The sequence below is a fragment of the Epinephelus lanceolatus genome, chromosome 5, assembly GCF_041903045.1.
Source record: "Epinephelus lanceolatus isolate andai-2023 chromosome 5, ASM4190304v1, whole genome shotgun sequence".
Classification (NCBI taxonomy): domain Eukaryota; kingdom Metazoa; phylum Chordata; class Actinopteri; order Perciformes; family Serranidae; genus Epinephelus; species Epinephelus lanceolatus.
This window is the reverse complement of record NC_135738.1, coordinates 6,337,758-6,364,583: the sequence shown is the minus strand read 5'-3', so window position 1 is coordinate 6,364,583 and position 26,826 is coordinate 6,337,758. Positions and strand designations below refer to the sequence as shown.

The window sequence follows — 26,826 nt, the reverse complement described above, 5'->3', positions numbered from 1 at the left end:
ACCTTTGACATTTCACCACCAAATTCTAATCACTTCATTGTTGAGTTCAAGTTGATGTTTGTGCCAAATTTGCGGAAAATCCCAAAAGGCCTTGTTGAGAAATTGCCTTCACGAGAACAAGACGGACTTAACGTCTAACTGACCGTTGACTAGGGTTGGGATCCGGATCCGGTAACGGTTCCTGCAAACGGTTCCTAGATTGTAAAAAAAACAAACAAAAAAAATGTCACGTGCATTTCCATTAGAGTGCAGCACGGGCCGCATATTTCTGTCCGAACCCGACATTATCTAATCACTAAAGCACTGAGTTCGTGTCTCACAGTTGTCATGGTTACAGGCTATTTAACAGGCCGGGCATGCGCCGGGTGCTCAGCGGAGAGGGAGACCTCCGTGTTTGAGACGGGAGCGGGCGGCAGGAGCGGGCGGCGGGAGGTCCGACGCTTCCAGCGAGGGGAGCGGTAGAAATATAACAAAATATGATAAAATAGGAGACACCTGTCTCCCTCTTTCATTTAATTTTCAGCGTTTAATCAAGGCGGAGGCGGGCGGCGGGAGGTCTGCTTCCAGCGAGGGGAGAGGTAGAAACAAACAGCCAATGTGTGTGTGTGTGTTCTGTTCAGGTGTTGTCACGTAAATAACAGTGCCCAAGCATGAGTGCATATAAGTATTTTTTATTACATTGCTGTGGTTAATTTTAATAGTGTTACTGTAGAAATCAGAGAATCACTTTTTGTTGTTATATATTCTCAGGGAGATGATACAAGCTCTAAATCTGAAATACACACCACACACAAATGTGTATTTTCATCTAATTGTACTGTGCAACAGTTAGAATAAAGTTTTTGTATTTGTATGATTGCATTTGTGTTTATTATATACTTGTTTAAGTATAGCAAGTATAATGAATATAATGTAGGAATCGGTAAGAGGAATTGGTAAGGAATCGGACCGTTAAGAAGGAATTGGTAAGGAATCGGAATCGTTAAAATCCTAACGAGTCCCAACCCTACCGTCGACCACCAAACTCTAATTATTTCATTGCTGAGTCCCGGTGGGTGTTTGAGCCAAATTTGAAGAAATTCCCTCAAGGTGTTCTTGAGACACTGTGTTCATGAGAATGAGACAGAAGCAAGGTCAAAGTGACCTTCACCTGTAACCACCAAATTCTAATTAGTTCCAAGTGGATGTTTGTGCCAAATCTAAGGAAAATCCCAAGGGCCTTCTTGAAATATTGCCATCATGAGAATGAGACATACGCAAGGTCCGGGGGTGTACATGTTTTGCACAGTGGCAATCTTTGTCAATCGTCCTTGGAAGAGGTCCGTCTATAATTTTGTCAAAGACGGCTGCTGTGCATATAACCCACTGACCCACACTTACCTCAGTTTTTTTCTTTAGGACTAAGTACATACAGTACATGTGTGCACAGTAATGAGCAGGTGAAATGTCTGTCTAGCTTACATATGAGGTGTCTCAAGATTTAGGAAAATATAATTTTATTGAACATAATAAAAGTAAAAAGTCACTTGACATGCTGCTGTTTTGTGCTATGACCTATTTAAGTGCTGGAAGTTGTTATTTACGTGACAACGCCTGAACGCAACACTGGCTCCGCTCCAACAGTGCCGTGCTGAGCTGCTGTGCGAGCAGCGTGCTTGTCTGTATAACAGCAGTGTGCTGATGGTTATTTACACACTGTCCATAACAATAACTATGTCAGGTAATAAACTGCGCCGGGCTCGGGGTCAGGTTTGTTCAGGAAAATGTGGCCCGAGCCGCACTCTAGCGTGCTCACCTGTGTGTGTGCCGGAACTCTGCCGTGCACGATACAGAGAGCAGAGGACAATTGTTAATGCTTGACCATGTAGAGACAGAAATGACATGATGACATAACACGATAAATAGTATATTGTTATGTTATTATATGAAGCATCCGTTGTGCAAATTAATATAACTTTAGTTTATGAAGAGATAAGACGGAGCCCTCTCCTCTCCTCTTATATACTTTAATCACAAGTGTGTGAATTGACCTGGATATGAAGCGTCTGTAGCACCAAATAATAACGGTTCAGTTCAATTAGTAGTGTGTGTTGAAACCCTGTCCGTGTGTGTGTGTGTGTGTGTGTGTGTGTGTGTGTGTGTGTGTGTGTGTGCGCGCGCATGCTGTTTTTAGACCCTCCCCACTCAGCTCTTATTGGCCAGCTGAGTTTGATAACACTATACTATTGGTGGAACTACCCATGTGCTTCACAGATGATTCGTTAAATGCTAACTTATGCCAAGTTGTTGCCACAAAAAAAAATAAAAATTGAAATGTCCGTCAAGCCGGAAATCCAGCACCACGCCGGAGTACTTTAAGCCCTGCATCTACTGTTTGGAGTTTTTATTTATGGCTTGATCTTTACCTTTCTATTGTCAGGTTTTATCCTGCCTCTGGTGTTGCCTCATTTCCTGTTCTCAATGAGTACTCTTACACAGTTTAGTTTGTATGAAAAGTGCTGCCCAAATAAAGTCTGATTGACTGATTGATAATAAGGGGAATAAAAGTTACAGTAAAATCCTGACATGTTTCAGAGGCAACACCCAGCCAGTACAATTAATTACTGCCTGCAAACAAAGAAGCTATTTCCCTGCCTGGATCCACTCTCTAATCATCGAGTAGAAATAATGAATAAAGACTCTGAAATGAGAAGACTGTTTGTCAGAAGGATATTGGTGTATTTTATCACTAAAAACAAACATGAGTAAAATAAGGGATTGTGCACAGGGCCGTGACACGCGTCTGTCAGAATGAAAAAGCAACATTCGCTTCATCTGCGAGGAAACAGCACACACAGCCTTTAATTAGATTTTACTGTACGCTCCGGCTCTGCACATCTTCGCCTGCAGCCATATCAGCACAAGGTATGCAAACCATATGGCACAGGAAAAACATCTGCTGTGATGGAGGAAGGAGGCATCCTCCAACGCTGTCACTGAAGCTGCCAACAGAGATACTGTAATTGAGTGCAGTTTTTTTTTCTGTTATTTAAAGCGACTGGAGATGGACCGTGCCCGGACAATGGAGCCATCACTGCGTGCCAGATCACCAATCCCACACATCCACAGTGACGACAGGACGCATCCAAGCGTCCTCAGCCTTCATGCTGAGAGTGAGTCGCTGTGCTCACATTGCTCAGCGCTCTCAGAAGAAGCCCCGGGGGCACGCTGGGGTTGGGGCTGAGGAAAGGAACTGCCTGCAGTTGGCAATGAGTATGAAGCTGGGTAACAGGAAGAGGGCTGGGGGCGGAGATGGAGACCAGGTTATAGACAGAACTGGAGCACAGTGCTGCTGGAGCTTCTGTTTGATCTGAACGTGAAGGATGGAGATGAGGGGCAGTGAAATTTGAAGTTTTAAATAAACACAGAGGGAGAACTTGATCCAGAAAAGTTTTATTATCAGAATCACTATTTTTTCATCTGATAGCCAATAAAAGAACTAATTGAACTAGAATCACTGGCCCATGGTTGTATGGCTCTGCCCACCAGCCCACCCTGTGGTTGTATGACTCCGCCCACCAGTCCAGCGTCTCTGACAGTCTCCATCCATGTCAGTGAAAACATGGATGCTTCACACACAGAAGATCTACACAATCAGCACAGTTTCAAGATTAGAGTCACCAATTCAGTATCTGACCAAATGTCTCCCCTTCTGTTCCTGAGATATGACGTTAAAACATGATGATGTCACAGTCAAGCTGACCTTTGACCTTTTGACCTTCACTATTTTATCCTGTTAGACATCTGTGTCAAGTTTTGTCATAATTAGTTTATGAATTCTTCAGTTATAGACAAAAACACGTTTTGTGAGGTCACACTGACCTTTGACCACAAAATTCTTCATCAGTTTGTTCTTCAGTCCAAGTGGACATTTGTGCCAAATTTGAAGGCACTCCCTACAGGCCTTCTTGAGCTATCATGTTCACAAGAATGAGACAAATATCTTATCAGTGCATCGTTGAACCCAATAAGATGTTTGTGCCAAATTTGAAGAGAATATATATTGAGATATCACGTGCACGGGAATGGGACAGACAGACTTATAGACGTATGGATGGACAACCCAAAACACAATGCCTCCCGCCATAGCTAGCATTGGCACGAAGGCATATAAATGCAGTACTCTGACACAGCACAGTGGCACAGTGACCCCACTGCTGACAAGCTATTTGGAGGTTTAAGGGTCTGTATGCACATTTTTTTGGGTGTTGGGAAGAGCTTCATTCCAGGGGGCTTTTTTAATGAGGGCTTTTTTTAATGATGTGCTGCGCATGGGTTTTGTTTCTATGAAACCAAGCAGCTAACATAACACTATATTGACAGAGAGCTGACACAGTTAACTTCAAGCTCACAAAGCTAACGCTGATAGAAGCACAACACTCAACCGTAACATCCAGAGTCCTGCGGCCGATCTGCTCCCGAAAAGTGAGCTGTTCTGTCTTTGCTGTGACAGCTAGCAGTAGCCTAGCTAAAGAAGCTGCAGTGACATCACCGGTACCTTTCTGAAAAGTTCAGAGATCAACTGAATGCGCTCAAAGCAGCTGCAGAAAAAAGGTGAAGTGCCCTGAAAAACCCCTGAACAGCGCTTTTCTCCAGACGCCAGCTATTTTTTCTGGACGCCATTTCACATCCCAACACCAGAGATGGCCGACTATAATAATGCACAGGTGAAGGAGCCATAATCTTTTTTATAGAGATAATGATGATAACATTCTCTTTTAACCATTTTATTAAACACAGGATGCTTAAACGCGTTTACACAAAGTTATGTGTTGAAGTTTTGTATTTTTGTTATTCTGATTTCAGACACAAATATATTGGTTCCAAATATCAGTTATTGGTCATTCATTCATTGTTTCATTAAAGCCTGACAGCTGACACCTGACTCTCATCCTTTATTTACATTTTGATGAGCTATCAATTCCTCCTGAAGTCAGTGCTGAAAGCCTTTAACTACAAAATGTTTTTATTCCAATATCATCTCTTTGTTTAATTCATAAAGCATCTTATCCGTACATTGGCGCTGCTGATGATTAATGGATCAGCTGATGAGTAAACTGACAGGAAATCATCCAACGAGCCACTGTTTCCGAAAGCACAAAACATCTCTTGGAAAGAGCAAATCCATTTATTAATTTGCTCCTAAACATTTGGCAGGAGATTTGGAGAAAAAAAGCCATAACCTGTGGATGTCTAAAACCTGAGGCTCCTGAGATTGATGACTAAACAGGGATATTCATCAAATACATATAATGGAGAAAGTGACATACGCCCTCAGAGTTCACCAAAATAAACACAAATAAACGTCCGGTCAAGATGAATCGAGTTCATTAGACCCTGAAGACATAAAACATAATTACTACTGTGAAAGTTCTGCAAAGGGAAATTATAAAAGATCCCCAAATGTGACAAAACACAGGCCTGTGTGATGATGAAATGTAACGGAGACTGTGCTGCAGGGTTTTGTACTTCTTTTCTTTTAAAATCTGTTTTCATAGAATATATATTTGTCAGTAGAGTGTTTGTTATTGTCCTTCGGTAAATACAACGGCTGCCAATACAAAACTACACAACTGTACAACGGTATACCATCCTTTACTACTGTATCCTGTTCTGTACTATATTATTAATGCCCCTGCCTGTGGAACCACAAGACATTTGTCACACTGACTCTCTCCACCTTCACATCCTTTGTGAAAACACAGATTTTCCAGCCGACATATTTGGTCTGATCTCAAATCTAATGGTGACACACCAGTTTTGCATGTTGATAACTTTATGATGATTATTTTAAACTTAACTATGTGTGGCAGGCGGCACGGAGGAAAAGAGGAGGTGCACCAGGTAGTGACACCTTTAACATAGGGAGGAGGAGGAGGAGGAGGAGGAGGTTGACGTACAAGGTACTTTAAATTTTAGCAGTGTTGTTTTTTTCCGTATGCATTTTGCAATATTTTGTAATAAAGTGTTTTTAAATATTATCCATTTGTGTCTCTGCAGAGCATCAGTGATCCATTAGCTGTTCTTGGTGTTTGACCGTTTACATTGTTTGGTTTTGTTTGGTTTGGTCTTTTCTTTGTCTAGTCTGCCCTGGCTCACATTGTTTGGGTTAAACATGAGCATGTTACAGTCCTAGAGGATTATTAATGTGCACCTCCTCCTGTACTGCCTTAATATGCACATTCAGCACATCCAATGCATCAAAACATTGTTTTCTAGTTGGAGCTGCATCTCGTTTTCAAACTGCATGGCTTGACTAAAATGAACAATGACAGCAATATAGTTCACGATGAGCAGCGCTAAAATCAACCTGCGTAGTTGTCCCTCCATTGTGACATTAGAAAGTGTCACATTTATCTTGCAAGTGTACTCTTCTTCAACGTTTGCTTTACTTCCTGGATTTTTCCCACATGGAAATTCTGACCAATCAAGAGCAGCTTTCTGACGCTGGCATTTGATCTGGTCCACTTGTAAATGCTGCCACACGAACATGAGTCCCTGATTCAGACCAAAGGAGATGACTCTAGGTCTGACAGCATCTTCACATCCTTTATGTTCAACTGTGATTCTCCTCGATTGAGTCTTCATTAAATGTGTGTAATCCATCAGAGTCTCCTGAGGTCTTGTTCAGCTATTAAATCATTAGCTGTGACATTTTCATCAACAGCTATTATTATATACACCGATCAGCCAAAACACTGCACCCACTGACAGGTGAAGTGAACAACATTGATCATCTTGTTACAATGCATCTGTTGGGAAATCTTGGGTTCTGACATTCATGTAGATGCCACCTGGCACACCACAAAAACTGCTCTTGAGTGGCCCAAGGAACATGACGGAGACCTCAACAAGTGCCATTGCCATAAGGGGGTTTACTTGGTCTGCAACAGTGTTCAGGTGAGTGGAGTGCATCAGGTAGCATTTACATGAATGCCAGGACCCAAAGTTTCCCAATGGAACACTGCACTGCAACAAGATCATCAATGTTATTCACTTCACCTGTCACGGTTTTAATGTTTTGGCTGATCGGTGAATAATATGTACAAGTCAGAATAAGTTAGAAAAATAGTCAAACTGCTGAAAAGTACCTGAAGATATTTAAGACAGTGTAAAACAAAGTCACAAAACATAATTAGAAGTGATGCTAATTTGTGCAGCTGCTTCTTATTTCTGTGAGTTTCTAATTGTGTTGTCAGCTCTTCTTTTACTCTGACAGATTTTCTTTCAGTAAAACACCTCCACATCTGTAGTTATAGTAACTGTTAAGGAACTGCATGTGACTCTGAGCCTTTAGGTTTCATATAGTTTCATGTCTTACAATGGTGTTGCTACAGGATTGTTCCTGTGACGCCACTCTTACCTGTGACATTCTGATTCATATCAGGCTGCTATTGTACTGGAAGGATAAACATTTGGCTGTATAATATCTCCATGAATGCACGACTGATTGTTGAACAGCTGAGGTGAAGGAGACACTCACGTGTTTAGAGAGGTTGTCGCTCTTGCAGTCCAAATCATACCTGTGGAGAAGAGAGGAGAGATGAAACATCAGAGCGGGAGCTGTGATAGGCTGTGAGCTGAGAGCAGCAGATCTGTGACTGAAAGGCTGCCAAAACACCAATTAGTAGTCAATGACAAAAGCTCCTCTCACTCGTCACCTACTATTAATGCGAGACACTTGTCCGCTAATCACTGCAAAGAAGCTGTTGAGGTTTAAAGTAGGCTCGTGATTATGCCACCAAAAGCTTTAGTGATCTGATTTCATGCGTGACGGTATGACAATGTTAGCGGCCACAGTGCAGCTAACGGCTGAAAGTGTTTCACTTCACACAGCAAAGTCCCCATTTTCCAATTTTAAGCATTGATCAGTTCAATAAAAGATATAAAGAGACAGATAAAAGAAGAATTAAAGAGATCTGTCACTGGAAAATGACACATTAAAAATACTGCATAGTTTATCTCACTGTAACAAGAAAATGAAAGAGGAGACGTGAAACAGAACAAGCACGTTTTCACTTTGGATTAAACATGGTCAGAACTCTGCGAGGAATCAGCATGAATGGATGTTGGATGGATGGATTAATGCATGGATGGATGGATGGACGCATCCATACTTAGATATCAAGCACAAACTCACTAAGCAGACTCGGATGAAAGTTCAGGGTTTTTAATCAGGCAAAGGTTGGTACATGGGTGGTCAGTCACACTGGTGAAAGTATCTAAAATCAACAGGCACAAGGGTGGTCACAAGTAAAAACGATCACACACACACGGAGGGAACACAAGGGAAACACTAGACCTTATACTCAAGGGTAAAGACCATCCGGTAACAAGGGGAAGACAGGGACTTAAACAAACTGAGAAAAGGGAGACAATGAGGCACAGGTGAAACACACTGAGGCACAGCTGAAACACACTGAGGCACAGGTGAAACACATTGAGGCACAGGTGAAACACATTGAGGCACAGGTGAAACACATTGAGGCACAGCTGAAACACACTGAGGCACAGGTGAAACACATTGAGGCACTGGTGAAACACATTGAAACGCAGGTGAAACACATTGAGGCACTGGTGAAACACATTGAGACACAGGTGAAACACATTGAGGCACAGGTGAAACACATTGAGGCACAGATGAAACACATTGAGGCACTGGTGAAACACATTGAGACACTGGTGAAACACACTGAGGCACAGGTGAAACACATTGAGGCACAGGTGAAACACAATGGGACACAGGTGAAACACATTGAAATGCTGGTGAAACACACTGAGACACAGGTGAAAGACACTGAGGCACAGATGAAACACATTGAGGCACCGGTGAAACACATTGAAACGCAGGTGAAACACATTGAGGCACAGATGAAACACATTGAGGCACTGGTGAAACACATTGAAACGCAGGTGAAACACATTGAGGCACAGATGAAACACATTGAGGCACTGGTGAAACACATTGAGACACTGGTGAAACACATTGAGGCACAGGTGAAACACATGGGGACACAGGTGAAACACAATGGGACACAGGTGAAACACATTGAAATGCTGGTGAAACACACTGAGACACAGGTGAAAGACACTGAGGCACAGATGAAACACATTGAGGCACCGGTGAAACACATTGAAACGCAGGTGAAACACATTGAGGCACAGATGAAACACATTGAGGCACTGGTGAAACACATTGAAACGCAGGTGAAACACATTGAGGCACAGATGAAACACATTGAGGCACTGGTGAAACACATTGAGACACTGGTGAAACACATTGAGGCACAGGTGAAACACATGGGGACACAGGTGAAACACATGGGGACACAGGTGAAACACATTGAGGCACAGGTGAAACACATTGGGACACAGGTGAAACACATTGGGACACAGCTGAAACACATTAAGGCACAGGTGAAACACATTGGGACACAGGTGAAACACATTGAGGCACAGGGGAAACACATTGAGGCACAGCTGAAACACAATGGGACACAGGTGAAACACATTGGGACACAGGTGAAACACATTAAGGCACAGATGAAACACATTGGGACACAGGTGAAACACATTGAGGCACAGGTGAAACACATTGGGACACAGGTGAAACACACTGAGGCACAGGTGAAACACATTGAGACACTGGTGAAACACATTGAGGCACTGGTGAAACACATTGAAACGCAGGTGAAACACATTGAGGCACTGGTGAAACACATTGAGACACAGGTGAAACACATTGAGGCACAGGTGAAACACATTAAGGCACAGGTGAAACACATTGGGACACAGGTGAAACACATTGAGGCACTGGTGAAACACATTGAGGCACCGGTGAAACACATTGAGACACAGGTGAAACACAATGAGGCACAGATGAAACACATTAAGGCACAGGTGAAACACATTGAGACACAGGTGAAACACAATGAGGCACAGGTGAAACACATTAAGGCACAGGTGAAACACATTGGGACACAGGTGAAACACATTGAGGCACAGGTTAAACACATTAAGGCACAGATGAAACACATTGGGACACAGGTGAAACACATTGAGGCACAGGTGAAACACATTAAGGCACAGGTGAAACACATTGGGACACAGGTGAAACACATTGAGGCACTGGTGAAACACATTGAGGCACCGGTGAAACACATTGAGACACAGGTGAAACACATTGAGGCACAGGTGAAACACATTAAGGCACAGGTGAAACACATTGAGACACAGGTGAAACACATTGAGGCACAGGTGAAACACATTAAGGCACAGGTGAAACACATTAAGGCACAGGGGAAACACATTGGGACACAGGTGAAACACATTGAGGCACAGGTTAAACACATTAAGGCACAGATGAAACACATTGGGACACAGGTGAAACACATTGAGGCACAGGTGAAACACATTAAGGCACAGGTGAAACACATTGGGACACAGGTGAAACACATCAAGGCACAGGTGAAATACATCAAGGCACAGGTGAAACACATTGGGACACAGGTGAAACACATTGAGGCACTGGTGAAATACATCAAGGCACAGGTGAAACACATTGGGACACAGGTGAAACACATTGAGGCACTGGTAAGACACATTAGGGCAGGGCAAGAATTTACAAAGGAGGGAAACTTGACAGGACACGGGATCTGAAACAAGATGAGACAATGGATACCAAAATAAAACAGGAAACACAGAGATGACAAATGAACATGAATCTAGGCAACTTGATGGGTCAAGACATTAGACATGTGTGACATGCACATTGCTCCACAAGGTGTGCCTGTTTCCCTGGCTGTTCTTTCTGTTACACAGCTGCTGTTTTTTGGGGTCTTTCTACAGACATTTCCACACACCCAGACACACAGACATGACTGCTTACTGACTTTCACATTTATTTGATTATTCATCATTATTTTGTGAACAAATAAGATTTTAGCTCTTTGTACACTCGTTGATGCAGCCTCAGAGAAAGGCTGGAACAACATTACAGTACCGATGTGAGCATGTGTAGTCCAGTATTCTCTGCACTTTGTAGCACACATTCAACACATCCCTGTATGCACCTGTGTAAAGATACAGTGTGTTTGTGGTCTAGCTGTTGTTTATCTGTTTTCATACCTACTTGCCTATGAGGTAGATTATATCTGTTGTTTATGTCTGGTCATCTTTGTTTAGCTCCAGTACACTGTCTCTGTTGAGCTGCATGTCTGTATCTGTATGTGCCTGTAGATTTGTTCTCACGGTGTGTGTGAGGATATCGTGAGAGCTGCTGACAAGCAGAGTCCAATTCCTCGTACGTGTCAACATAATTGGCCAATTAAGTTGATTGTGTTAGTGACAGGACAGCTGGCAGACGTCTTAACAGATTTAGAAATACAGTTAAGCTCAAGCACGATGACTCAATGTCACTTTTGATGAAACTTTATACAGTTACACATCTCTCTGTTCGGTTTTAGTATTCCAGCTGCGTTTGACTGTGTGTGTGTGTGTGTGTGTGTGTGTGTGTGTGTCTGTGTGTGTGACTGCCTGAGCTTCATCTCATCACTGTGTTCTCACGTTCTGAAACCCTGATGACTAACAGAGCGTTCACACGAACTTTTCAGGACTGAATTTGTGCAGAACAAAATCATTATTTCCAGTGGTAAGAACAAGCTGTAACAAAGCGTCCTGCCCTGATTTGCTGTCAGGTTTTAAACTAAACTACGCTGACCTTTGACCCCGAACACACTGACCTCTTCGATTAGAGGCCAGTGGGATTGTGGTGTTGACGAGAGGCTGAAGTTACAACAGTGAAATCTCACTGTAGAGAAGGACAGAAGAGAAATACATTTGTGCATCAGTTATGTAACTCTGCACTTTGATCCTAAACAATCCTGACATGACAGAAAATATCTGAGAGGACATGAACGCCAGGTTAGAAAATAAATATTCTGATTGTTTACACTGCAGTGCATCATGGGAACACAAAACAATATCTTTATTGTCACTGTAAAAACACAGCAAGATTCAGCCTTCAACTACAGCACAGAGCTGAAATAAACAAGTTCATACAAATAAGTTCAAACAGCAATAAATAGAGATTATAAAACGTATAGGGCATTTCAGACAAAAGTCAGAGAAATACCTGAATTAAAATCAAAATCAGACTTCATCATTCGACTCCTGTATTTTAACACTGTCAGACTCACAATGGATATTTTTTAAAAAGTTGATGCATCAGAGACGTCATATTCTCAGGGCTGCAAAATTACTCAAAATATTATCACGACTGTAATATTAGCAATATCCAAATTTAAGGAGCTGCTGTTTGGAGGTAAAATGTGTCATAACATGATGTTATAAATAAAGCGCTATGGTGCTGTAGAGATGACCCAACCTACGAATCATAATCCAAACATAAGGGCACATGCTCATCAGGTACAGACGACAACAAAAATTACATCATCATTTTTTTTATTATTTTGTTTTTGGTGAAAATTAAATTTTCACAAACAAAAGTGACTTTTGCATATGGTGCAGCCTTATTATTTTTCATGCCACACATTCTTTATTCTTAGTCAAAACCTGGAGCCTACATTACCCACAATGCAACCTGAATGCTGACAGTTTGCTCTGAGATTTCCTCACATATGTGGTAGTGGGGCTGCACAATTATTCAAATTTAAGATTTTGGCTTCTAACAATTCAATGAACATGATAATTTTGACTTTTAAAATGCTTTGCTCAGAGAAAACTCTGCTGCACATCAAATCAAGCGCTCCGTGAACCTGGCAGGAGTGTAGCTAAAGCTTTAACCACGCGGGCTTTATTTGGTAAGATAGCACGGGATTGCTTCAAAGTTAGACCAAAAAGTGTGCAGACTGGGTTGGGGTCCATTTAGGTTTCAAACATCTCGCTAAAGGCTTTAAATATATTTGTTCAGAAGTTTGGACATAACCAAAACATATGCATTAAGTCTGCTGGCTGGCCTCTATATCGATGGCATAACATTTGGATATAACTTTGTCAGTCTAGTGTTAGTAAGATGAGCTCTATGAACCACTTCCAGCTGTATTACGTATGTTGAGACGATGTGGTAATGCATGCATCTAGTCTAAGATGGAGTCCCATTAGTCGTCTGTTAGAGCTGTTCCAAGAGTGCCAGGCCATTTTTATATTTTCAAGAGTGTGGATTAATATCATTAATGAGCTTGTCTATCAGGGACATCAATCCTCTATGATCTGAGTTTAATTCAAGGATGCGATAGATATGTGATTCTGCTAGATTATTTGGAAATGAATTCAATGTGTTTCTTTCAAAGCTTGAAATTTGAAGGTAATGGAATAAATAGTTCTTAGGTAGATGATACATCTGGGCCAACTGAGAGGAAGATGCAAATATATCTTCTATGTATAAATTATGGATTGATCCGATCCCCTTACTAAACCATAATGTAAATGCATCGTCTGTACACGAGGGAGAAAACATGTGATTGGACTTAATGGGGGGGAGGGCTGAAGCTCCTTGCATGGATTATGATTTTGGCCATAATTGTGCAGCACTGTGCAGAAACACTTCCTGTAATCAGAGTTCCCCTTTAAAACATACAACATTTTTTCTTCCTGTCCACACAGCTTTCCGTTGAAAATTTGAAAAAGTAGATTTCTCCCCAACTTCACCTGACAGCACTGCTCGGTCTACAGAATAGTCACAGTCCGACACACTCGTCCATCCTGTGCAGACGCATTCATCCAAACCCATAAGTAACATCATGCAAACCATGTGATCCACTCGCTTCTCTGGAGAGCAATTTATCCAGCTTTATTTACTCCCCATAACCCGTCACCTTCCCGGGCCTCTCAGGTGTGCGTCAATATGTGTGCGTGTGTGTGTGTGTGTGTGTGTGTGCAGCAGCGTGCAGCCGAGTGTGTAAAAGGGAGAGCCTGAGTGTTTCTTTCTACAGACAGCATGCCATGTACGATAAGGCGTCTGCTGACACAACTGGGAGACGCTGTGTGTGACTACAGGAGGGGGCTGGGGGGGGGGGGGGGGGGGGAGACGTTCCTAATGTTATTCCATAAGAGCAAGGGAACACGCTGCTGTTACGCAACGCACCAAAGGCAAAATGCACAGGTGCGCTTCATGTTCTGTTCACCCTTTGCTTCTGTCACTACCAAATGTTCATAAATGATTCATATAATCTTATTTAATAATGAGACCCAAACACAGAGAGCAGCGGGGGAGGGGAGGGGGGAGGAAAACATACTATTGATATATATATACCATGTACGGTAGTCAGGTCGAATCAGTTTGATTTATACAGCCCAGTATCTTAAATCACAAATGTGCCAGAGGTGGCTTTACAATCTGTGCAGATACACCACCCTCTGACCTCTGACCCTCGAACCAGAGCAGGAAGAACTCCCCTAAAATAACCTTCACATGGAGACTCTGTCAGAAACCTCAGTGGAGCGGAGGGACCGCTCCACCAAAACATGTTGTGAACACACACTAAACCAACACTGTAAAATTACAACGCTACAGTCAGTACGACCAAACTACTGACTGACTGTAAACATGTATGAAGAGTGTATTCAGCTGGACATGTTCCCGCACACCTACAAACACACACATGTTCACCACACCTACAAACACACACGTTCACCCACACCTACAAACACACACGTGTGCAGGAGCATGCCTGTGGATATTCTCATTCATCCAGGTCATAGTTATCTCAAGGCAATTGAATCTAACGCAACTGGACTTGGTTTTGTCTTAGAAGATGTTTCACCTCTTATCCAAGAGGCTTCATCAGTTCATACTTGTCTGACTAGGCTGGAACTAGTCTGGCAAACTGGTGTGGAAGCACCCAGGTATTTAACCTCTGGGGAGGTCTTCACAAGGCAAATGATGTCACTGGTTCATTAGTGCTCCAATGGTGTGTCAACGACAGTCGTTGAAACTCCTGCTGCAACGCTGCAATTGGAGTCGTTAGAGTCACATGAGGCCATTTGTGAATGACCATTGTTTTTAGAGGTTAAGTTGTTAAACCTCCTGGGCAAGGATGAAAGGACAGCATTATAGGTGGGGGATAGGTGGTGTCGCAGACCTGGTCTGCGACACCACCTATCCTAGTTCCAGCCTAGTCAGACAAGCATGAACTGATGAAGCCTCTTGGATAAGAGGTGAAACGTCTTCTAAGACAAAACCAAGTCTAGTTGCGTTCGATTCAATTGTCTTGAGATAGGTGTGCAGGAGCACGTGCCCCACGGCGCCTCATGAGTGAGTGACTGTGTGTTTACGTGGATGACATCACTCTGCATGGGCACTGGGCCAGACAGGGTTTCTGTTGGTCCTGTGCTGTCTGTCTTGCAGTGTGTGTAGTGTGTGGTGTGTAACGGGGGGGGGGGGGGGCGGGGGGCAACGATGACTAACGATGGCACACAAACAAACGAGGCCAGAGAGGCGGGCAAACAACAGCTGACAGTTCTCTGACACTTGAGCTCCGTCTCCTAACAGCTTTATAAAACCTTCATAAAACCTCCACAGCCGCAGATACGAGATGCTGCACCACTGTGTTATTAACACAAGTTCGATGGTCTGATTGGTCCTGACAGATTATACTGAAGAAACTGTCATTAGATTATTTTCCCACATTGTTCAGCCCTACAGATGAATGTTATGCAATAAATATTTGCATGAGACGTGATAAAAACTGTTCTGTCGATATATAAGCATGAAGGACTCTGAATCATTTTTCAGATCTCACCTTCTTACAGAATAATGGTCCAATTTTTTTCAACAATTCAAATGTAAATGAGTTTTTTGTTTTTAAATACATTTGAACTCTGCTGGTGTTTGTCAAAAAAGAGTATGGCCGAGTTTAAGGTTGAGTTATTATTGTTTCTGATTCTGCTGATTTGTTGTTCGAATCGTGGGTCTATTTGTGACATGTTTTTGACAGAGAGGATTCCAGTGCAGTAATTAGTCATAAACAAAGAGGTATTTTGTGTTTCTTTCTGGTTTAAAGATAAAATTACATGTATGATCAATTTCATCATGCACAGGTTACATGTTTGTTGTTGAGTTTTTGCATGAGTATCACTGCATGTTAAACTTGGATGAGGGAGCGGCTTCCTCTTGTAGATAAAATCATGTCAGTGCAGTGATTTACATTTTAATGTAAAACTACAGTCTTCTGTGTGTCTACAGATATTTCCTAAATTTATACAGGTAAATTTTACATTTTATATTTTCTATATTCTAAGTTATTAGGGATGCTTTGTGCATACTGTAAAACCTTAGTTAGTAGCCCAGGTTTTTATTTGCCTAAATCACTGAAGTCAACAGGCCTATATTTGAGACGGGCCTTAAATTCCTCTCACACAAAACTGTTGCTCAGCAAAGACAGAGAAATACAATCAAATTGTTCATATAAATTAGTCTGAATATTACTGTATAAAAATTAGGCTTCCAACAACAAATCCGTTATGAATCAGTCATTTGGTCTAACTCCAAGAGACAGTTATGACACTCGTTTTATGTCACACAAGGATTACGTCACCCGTCAAACCGACACAACTCCACTTTATCCTGTTAAAACATTTCTCACAACTTGGATTAATTTTATTAAAAAAAACCTTTTGATTGTTTTGTTCTGAGGAACCTGACGGACTGAAGGAATATGAATAACTCACAGGGTAATCGAGGAACGGACACATAATCTGACTTCATGACCAATTCAGAGGTAATGTACCCTTTTATTTTTCTTCCATCTCTTGTTTACCAGGCCAATTAATCAGAGGGAATGAATGTCTTCTTTGGTGTTCATGGTCTCAGTCTAATGAACTGAATCAAGCTAACGATGTGTAGAGTTTCAATACTGACACAGTTAACACATTTATATTTGTATGCACAACCTATGAGCTCACTAACACTAGCTCCAGTGGGTAGCCAACAACCTGATTTATACATCCAAGGAACTTCTATAATAATGAACTGCTTGGCAACCAGACCAGGCCTCTAATAGAGACAGGCCTTTATCTATCCATCTATCTATCTATCTATCTATCTATCTATCTATCTATCTATCTACCTACCTGACCTCTTTAACAGCCTGGTCAGTGCCAGCTCCGGTCTGCCAATATACTACAAAGAGCACATACGTACTGAGCAACATTCAGTTTGTTTCCACAAAAATGTTTATGTGAAAATGAAGCATTTCTTAATGACTATAAAGTTCTTATACATTTTAATATACGGAGCTGATTCCTGAAATCTGATACTCTGGATCACTCTGGCAGAAAAATCTCCAAACCAGAGAAATAAACAGAGTTAATACAGCTATATTCTCCTTTTATTCCTTTGGGAGGATTTTTCATGTCATTTTTTGAGCTCTGATCCAATTTGCCACACTTGATTAGACAACAATCCACCCTGAGGGGCTTCCACTGGCTTCACTGAGCATCTCATGTTTCAGTTTATAAAGGGGAGAAAAGAGGAGCAGTGAACATGGCCCGCAGTGAGATGGGGGTTAACAGGATTTCCAGGCACGGATGGCAGCAGAGGAAGCAAAGTGTGTCGTGGCTTTGGGGTCTTTGGGTAAAGAGAGCAGGGGATGGTTCAGCAGCAGTGCGGTTGCTGGCGGTTTGAGGGGTGCTCGCTGCTGTCTGGCTGTATGAATGTCCTGAAGGGATGTGAGGCGCTGAGTGGGAGTGAGGGGAGGTGGAGGAGGTGAGGAGCTACAGTAAAAAGACTTTCAGACCTCAGGACAGAGGAGAGCAGGGTCACCGCTGGTTCTGGGAGAAATCTGAGAAATCTATGTGTGTGTGCATGTTACAGCTCAACATGAGAGGCAGAGAGGAGACTCTGCACATGTTTCACTGTACTCTGTGTCTTTTTACCTCAGTGTTGTAGGTCTTTAACATTTCAGATTATTTATGTCTGTGCATTAAGCAAAAAATTGAAAATAGCAACAGACCCATGTTATTACCTGGAGGTAAAGCCGCCTCTCCCCCACAGGGCTGTAGGCTACATACTGTAGGAGTCTTAAAATGTGTTTGTCTTGTTGTGTTATTGGGAGCCAGAACAGAAGGAGTCATGGCTCAAAACCAGCCGCCACTGCCCGGCAACGAAAACAAAGACAACTATAGTTAAATGTGATAAGACCAAAGGACTGGACGGAGGCCATCATCAAAAATGCCCACATGTGCAGCGCACACTTCATATGAGGTTAGGAAAAAGTATTTCATGTTGTAGGGATGAATAACGTTATGTGTGTTAAGGGTTATCATGTCCACCTCATCAGAAACTGGGGAGGGATTAAGAGGAATATTGGATTTCTCTGGAACGCTAACCCGTTGGTCAGTGTTTACTTATTCAAGTAACACTCACGGTCCCGGAGAGTGAGTGACCTGACATGGTGCGTTGGTAAATTCAGTCTGACGCTCTACACTAAAATGAGAGCCCTGTTGGTGGAAGAAACGGAGCGTTATATTTCTACATGAATGAACCAACAGTTAAGTTAATCACACATTCACTCTGCTCGGTGCTCTGCTGCTCCGTCTCCACAGACAGAGTGTCCAGAGTGAGAATATTTCAGAATATTCCCTATTCAGAGTGATTTGTATCATCTTATCATCTTCACTGTTTGAAACAAGCCAACAGAACCAGCTAGCGCTAGCTGACATCTGAGGAGAATTGTTTTGCCTCCAGCTAAGCCCCGTCCACCAAAAAACGTCACACTGTGTACTAACAGTAAGGGTCTCTGCTCTCCGTTCACATAACATATTTTAATTGTCTGTACCGGAGGTTCGTATGGAGTTTGACAAACAAGTATGCAGATTCTTATCTGTGGAATCTTGTGCAGAGGGACTTAAGAGTTTCACACACTGGATCCTCTCGACTGTTTCAAATCTCTGCTGCAGGAATTTTCATCATCATCTATCTGCCGATGTCAGGGTGTGTTTTAGCTGCTCTTTGTAATCATGTGTAGTCGCCCCTGTTTTTATGTTTTTATGGTTCACTTACAGCATATATTAACAGACTGTAATCTCATTTTGTGTTTTATATTGCTTGTTTTAGAGCTGTATATTTTTTACCTTGTTTTTTTGTTCTGTTGTCTGTCTCTAACTTTATGTTGCTGCCTGTCTCGGTCAGGACACTCCTGAAAAAGAGGTTTTTAATCTCAAGAGGTTTTTTTAAGAGTTGTACCGATACCGAAACCAGTATCAGAAATGCCTACGATACTGCATAAAATGCGGCATCGGCGAGTACAGCCTATGACCAATCCGATACCACGTAATGCCTCACATCATTACGCATATTCATGCTATCATTTGAACATCGCCATCGTGATGTGCGCATGTGCGATAGTCACATCGCAGGACATGCGATGTTTTCTCTTTTTTTAGAACATGTAAACTTTTGTTTTGCTTCAGAAAAGCAGCTCTGAAGCTTCACTCGTTGCTCCGCTCCGCTCACCTCTCTCTCTGTGTCTCCCTCTCTGACAACAGCAGCCCCTCCCCCTCTCATGCACACGCTGCAGTCACACACTGAAAATGAGCGACATGCAAGAGGGAGAAACAGTAAAGGAGGATTTATGCCTGGTACACACTACACGACTTTTCTGCCCGTTCTTAAAGTCACTATGACACATTACACGATTGTGGAGTCATAAAATCGTGCCATGACTTTGCCGACAGACATGACACACTACACGAGTGTGATGTCATCGGGTTATTCTTGTCCTATTATTATTACTTTTATTATTATTTGAGTCACTGTCTGTTTATGTACCAGCCGAAATGTTGTTGTAGTCACCTAAAAAGCGCCAGCAGACGGCAGGAACTACATTTGAAGTACCATACGTAAACATTAAAGTCACTGATTTCTCCACAACAAGTTCCTGCAAATGTTTCACAATAAAAGCCTATTTAGAAAATTGAGGGATTCTCTCAGCCGAGGTTATAAGGGGCTTTTAATTTGAAACAAGTTCAGGAAGTGTTGAGTTTGAAATGACAGCGCCATGCATTAACTTTATCAAGCCAACGGGAGCGGATAAAAAATAAAAATATAAAGAAACAGAGGGAATGATAAATTACGACCCTTTCATAATGTAGTCTGTTTCAAATGAAGCTGGTAGCCTCTGCAGTTATGGTGAGTAAAAGCCCCACCACTATTTTTTAATTTTCTTACTTTAAAGGGATAGTTCAACATTTTTGGCAAATTCGCCTATTGCCGTAATGCCTATAGTCATATGAGTAGGTACATTACCTTTAATTGTCAGAGCGTGCTGTTCTGAGCTGAAATGGAGGTAAACGGTACAGGTCCCTCTCTCCCTCAAAACTAATCAAATACACCATCAAATGACTCCAAAACGCTCTAGTGGACAACACATGGCTTGCGCATTCCCCACGCTATGAAATAATAATGTATAATTAAATAACATTATGACACATGAAGCAAATACTCGGAACTACTTTCTCAAGTAAACCACTGGGCGGAGTGACACAGTGCGCAGCTGAGACAGTGCCGTAGTTATTGCTTGTAGCCATTTGCGGTATCGTCAGCTGGACGCACCAGAAGGTTTGAGGAAAGTTTACAAGTGTTTTTGTAAATCATGGTTTACACATGCATTGTAAAAGGTTGCAGTAACAAGCCGAAGACGTGGAGCAAAGTGAAGTTTCACGTAGTTCCAACCAGTAATACGGACAGGATGAAACAATGGCTATTTGTGCTGGACATCAACCCCAACACGCCTGTGGAAATGGTCCGAAAAATGTTTGTGTGCTCCTGCCATTTTTTACCAGAGGACTATGCTGAAAGGATGGAGCGCAGAAGCTCAGGAATGGTTCAAGCACTTTTTTTCAAAGATACTGTCATACCATCTGTCGGCATCACATAACGAGCAGACGTGGTAAGTGATCGTTGTGTATTTTGCTCAGCTAAATGTTGTTGTGGTTATGTTATGGATAAGTGCTTGCCCAGAGCATATAGTGAAGTGACTGGTATTACTTCTCATTGTTGGGAATAAACAGACTGCGAGGGAACATTTTATGTTGTTGTTCCTTCAGGAGTTGTGGTGATTTATGAGTGTGGAGTTAGCATGTTCTCCCCGTGTTCCAGTGATTATTTTGAGGCGTACTCTATATTGATATTGCACAGGTGTACCTAATAAAGTGGCCAGTAAGCCCCACATTTACACCACCGGCTCTGGGTCTCCCCTCAGCCCCTGGTTGCTTGGCAGCCTCAATCTCTCTTCTTGCTCTCTCTTCTTCCAAAAACTGTAACTCTTCCTCTGTATATTCTGGCTTCTTCTCAACAAACTTGTTGTTTTGATGACGGGATTAACTGCACTAAACATACGCTGTTTGAAATCACTCAGCCCAGCAAGTACTGTATGTCTGGAATGTAGTTCCGGCTCTGCATTTGGCTTCAAAACAACTCTGTCTCGTAATATTACATTATTATTTCATAGCGTGGTGAATGTGTAAGCTACAAGTTGTCCACTAGAGCGTTTTGGAGTCATTTGATGGTGTATTTGATTAGTTTTGAGGGAGAGAGGGACCTGTACCATTCACCTCCATTTCAGCAGGCAGCTCTGCTCCACAGATCTCAGAACAACAGGCACTGACAATAAAAGGTAATGTACCTACTCATATGACTATAGGGATTACGGCAATAGGCGAATTTGCCAAAATGTCGAACTATCCCTTTAAGTCAAATGGTGAAAATTCTTGTATTTTTTAATACAAGCCCTACATTCTACTGTAGCCTTTAAAATGTCTTTTTTACCAAATTGTGTGACTCTTTAAACTGTGTCTTGATTTGTGTCAACACTAGATAATAATAATAATAATAAAAAAAGAAAAAAAGTTTTATGGCATTCATGCTACTATTATGTACAGTACAGGCCAAAAGTTTGGACACACCTTCTCATTCAATGCGTTTTCTTTATTTTCATGACTATTTACATTGTAGATTCTCACTGAAGGCATCAAAACTATGAATGAACACATGTGGAGTTATGTACTTAACAAAAAAAGGTGAAATAACTGAAAACATGTTTTATATTCTAGTTTCTTCAAAATAGCCACCCTTTGCTCTGATTACTGCTTTGCACACTCTTGGCATTCTCTCCATGAGCTTCAAGAGGTAGTCACCTGAAATGGTTTTCCAACAGTCTTGAAGGAGTTTCCAGAGGTGTTTAGCACTTGTTGGCCCCTTTGCCTTCACTCTGCGGTCCAGCTCACCCCAAACCATCTGGATTGGGTTCAGGTCCGGTGACTGTGGAGGCCAGGTCATCTGCCGCAGCACTCCATCACTCTCCTTCTTGGTCAAATAGCCCTTACACAGCCTGGAGGTGTGTTTGGGGTCATTGTCCTGTTGAAAAATAAATGATTGTCCAACTAAATGCAAACCGGATGGGAAGGCATGTCGCTGCAGGATGCTGTGGTAGCCATGCTGGTTCAGTGTGCCTTCAATTTTGAATAAATCCCCAACAGTGTCACCAGCAAAACACCCCCACACCATCACACCTCCTCCTCCATGCTTCACAGTGGGAACCAGGCATGTGGAATCCATCCGTTCACCTTTTCTGCGTCTCACAAAGACACGGCGGTTGGAACCAAAGATCTCAAATTTGGACTCATCAGACCAAAGCACAGATTTCCACTGGTCTAATGTCCATTCCTTGTGTTTCTTGGCCCAAACAAATCTCTTCTGCTTGTTGCCTCTCCTTAGCAGTGGTTTCCTAGCAGCTATTTGACCATGAAGGCCTGATTCACGCAGTCTCCTCTTAACAGTTGTTCTAGAGATGGGTCTGCTGCTAGAACTCTGTGTGGCATTCATCTGGTCTCTGATCTGAGCTGCTGTTAACTTGCCATTTCTGAGGCTGGTGACTTGGATGAACTTATCCTCAGAAGCAGAGGTGACTCTTGGTCTTCCTTTCCTGGGTCGGTCCTCATGTGTGCCAGTTTCGTTGTAGCGCTTGATGGTTTTTGCGACTCCACTTGGGGACACATTTAAAGTTTTTGCAATTTTCCGGACTGACTGACCTTCATTTCTTAAAGTAATGATGGCCACTCGTTTTTCTTTAGTTAGCTGATTGGTTCTTGCCATAATATGAATTTTAACAGTTGTCCAATAGGGCTGTCGGCTGTGTATTAACCTGACTTCTGCACAACACAACTGATGGTCCCAACCCCATTGATAAAGCAAGAAATTCCACTAATTAACCCTGATAAGGCACACCTGTGAAGTGGAAACCATTTCAGGTGACTACCTCTTGAAGCTCATGGAGAGAATGCCAAGAGTGTGCAAAGCAGTAATCAGAGCAAAGGGTGGCTATTTTGAAGAAACTAGAATATAAAACATGTTTTCAGTTATTTCACCTTTTTTTGTTAAGTACATAACTCCACATGTGTTCATTCATAGTTTTGATGCCTTCAGTGAGAATCTACAATGTAAATAGTCATGAAAATAAAGAAAACGCATTGAATGAGAAGGTGTGTCCAAACTTTTGGCCTGTACTGTATCTATTTCTTAATATTTTACATAGAGTTTTGGGAGTTGAGACATACAACAATTCATATCCCATTCATTTTTATTTTACCTGCTGGTATCGGATCGGGACTCGGTATCGGCAGATACCTAAGGTTCAGGGATCGGAATCGGTATCGGGAAGGAAAAAGTGGTTTCCGTACATCTCTAGTTTTTTTGGTGAAATAAAGCTTCAATAAATAAATTAAATTACACATATGGTATGCTTCATATTGTATTTTTTTTCATTATCCTCAGAAGCCTGTTAACATCTGGCAAAGGAACTGCTGATGATTCAGTTCGGGTGATTTTACATTTGTTTAAATGTGGATTAATGTACATCGTCCCTTTTAAACAAATAAATTGAAACTGATCATGTCTGTGTGTGTTTGGGAAATTTTGTTCTTTTTCTGAAGGCAGACATTTGTGTGTGTGTGCGTATGTGTGTGCGTACGTTTGTGTGTGTATGTGTGTGTGTTAGCCATGTCCTCGCTGCGAGTGATCGTAGTGCCATCAGCCCAGCAGACAGTAACGGGGCCTGATGCTCACCCACTCACAAAGAGCCCTACAGGGAGTCGGCCGGGCCGCACAAACGCACACACACACACACACACACACACACACAAATATCCCTCTATATATCTGATCACACATGCCTACATGCTGAGGCACAGGCCTACACACACATATACACATCACCAGACACAGACTGTTGGTACAGTGGGAACACAATACACTGCCTACACATGGACACACACACACACGGACACACACACAGCCCTACAGGACCAACGGCAAGCGTCTTTCCTTGACCTTCAGTGTGACCTCCCACAGTTTGTAAGCAGCGTGTGTCTCCGGCTGCCGACAGGCCAACAAGTAAACAAACAAAAGAGCGGTTGCATATTTCATGAGCTCTCGTGGGAAAACGCGTGAGGCTGGAACAATAGAGGAAAATACAGATTATCATAATTACTCCGACAGCTCGACTTTTAGGGCTTCATGGGGAAATATGACTTTTTTTAACTTTTAACACAAGCATGACTCCAAATCCAGGTGTTTCTGATGTGGTCGTGACAACATGTAAATATTCAGTTTGTAGCTAAAATAAATACTTTTCTGTTTTAATCCTCCGACAGACGGAGAGACTTTATCAGTCTTCTAAGTTTAGTGCAGCTACACCAGGGCTTGATGCTAACGTTTTCCCAAGGAGCACATGTGCTCCTAAGTTGAAAAAGTAAGGAGCGCACAAAGAACTTTAGGGGCACAATGTAAATTGATCAAATAATGTGTTTTCCGTAATAAACGTGATGCAAATAGACATTTACAAGCAAAATTATTTAATGAATTTGTATACAAAATGTACAGAAAGGTAAAATCATCAAGTTTTGAAAAAGTATTGCAATTTAATTTTGTCTTTAATGTTATTATCTTATATATATTATCTTTACAGTATGATTCTTATATAATTTTATTACTATCCTAAAACATTCTCCAGGTCCTCTGAAACTCTGCAGGACTTAAGCCTCTTTCACACAGAGCTTTTTAAAACCGCTTTGCGCTGGCTGTCCCATCGTTTGTCTATGGAGAGGGCAGCAACGCCTGACAAAGCAGCACCGCTACCCTTGGCGTCATGCACGATATTCATTGTGCTGACAGTGGCTTGGAAAACCACCCATAACCGCGTCACACGGGGAAGAGGGAAGAGGGAAGGCGGCTGGAGTTCCTCCAACATTTGTGGTTAGATTATCATATTTTTTTATTGACAAAAATATAGGCTGCTTCGGCTGATGTTTTTATGCGCACATGTGCCCCTAAATATTTTTTACAGTTCGCACACACCTATTTTTAGTCGCAAATGCGAGTGAAACGCTTGCACTGTCGAGCCCTGTACACTGTGCCACATGGATCTAATAAACTTGGGTACAACATCAGGTTTGATGTCTGCAGACTGTACGATGACAGCGCCTACTGAATCATAGGCTACGACGTACAATGCAACAGCTTCATATACTGAGTGCACAAGGATGCTGTAGGGTTATTACTTCTCCAAGTGTGAAGCAAAACATGGAGGTTAATATAACTAATAAAATTATTCTTATCATTAATAAAAGTTATAAAATGTCTGAAAAAATGTTAATAAGATGTTTGAATGTCTGGATTTGTACTTTTTTTTTATAAAATCTCTGAAAAACATTATTAAAATGAAAAAAAAGTTGATAAAATCTCTTGAAAATATTTGTAAAATATCTGAAAATATGCTGATAAAATGTTCAAAAATTATTATTAAAATGTCAAAAAAGTAAAAATGTCCAAAAAATATAAGTAAAATGATCGAAAAAAAATTGATAAAATGTCTGACAAATATTCATAAAATGGCCTAAAACATGCTTATAAAACATCAGAAAAATATTATTGAAATGTTGAGAATAAAGTTACTAAAAATATCTGAAAAGTATCAATAAAATTGATAAAATCTCTTGAAAATATTTGTAAAATATCTGAAAATATGCTGATAAAATGTTCAAAAATTATTATTAAAATGTCAAAAAAGTAAAAATGTCCAAAAAATATAAGTAAAATGATCGAAAAAAAAACTGATAAAATGTCTGACAAATATTCATAAAATGGCCTAAAACATGTTTATAAAACATCAGAAAAATATTATTGAAATATTGAGAATAAAGTTACTAAAAATATCTGAAAAGTATCAATAAAATGGCCAATACGTTGATAAAATGTCAGAAAATTATTATTAGAATGTCCAAAATTATGTTATTGAAATGTCTGAAAAATTTTAACAAGATGTCCAAAAAATATTTAATAAAATGTCAGAATATATTGTTAGAATGTCTAAACCCGTCTGTTTGTTTGGGTTTGGCGTTGATCAGTGGGTCATTTCGTGCTGCATTTCTATTGGTTGGTTAGTAGACATAGGTGGTAACAGCACTCACACAGTGAGATGGTCATCCCAAATTTCTGACACTGTCAGATTTACCCCAGGCTGTCTTTGACCACAAGACCGTGACATCCTCAAACCTCTCTCACTGCTCAACACAGGACCACTGTTTTAGAGCCACCATCAAAGATATCCATTAAACCATGAAAGATAAATGTTCTTGACTTCATGTCAAAAAGAAACTTTACAACAACTTCACATTATTAAGGACACCCCCCTGATTTTCAACCAGCTTTGTGTCACAACCATGTGGGTCGTATGTGTAAATGAAATGTGGTTAACTTCCCTCCGTCTCACC

General features: G+C 41.5%; 1 protein-coding gene across 1 annotated transcript in view; it reads right to left on the bottom strand.

Annotated features, from left to right (window-relative positions):
* The window catches only part of LOC117261641 (copine-8-like), a 104,674-nt gene that overhangs the window by 45,375 nt on the left and 32,473 nt on the right, over positions 1-26,826 (bottom strand). Inside the window, exon 5 of the mRNA XM_033634036.2 lies at positions 7,523-7,562. Within this exon, the coding sequence (XP_033489927.1) occupies positions 7,523-7,562 (40 nt within the window). The remainder of the gene's footprint in view (positions 1-7,522; positions 7,563-26,826) is intronic.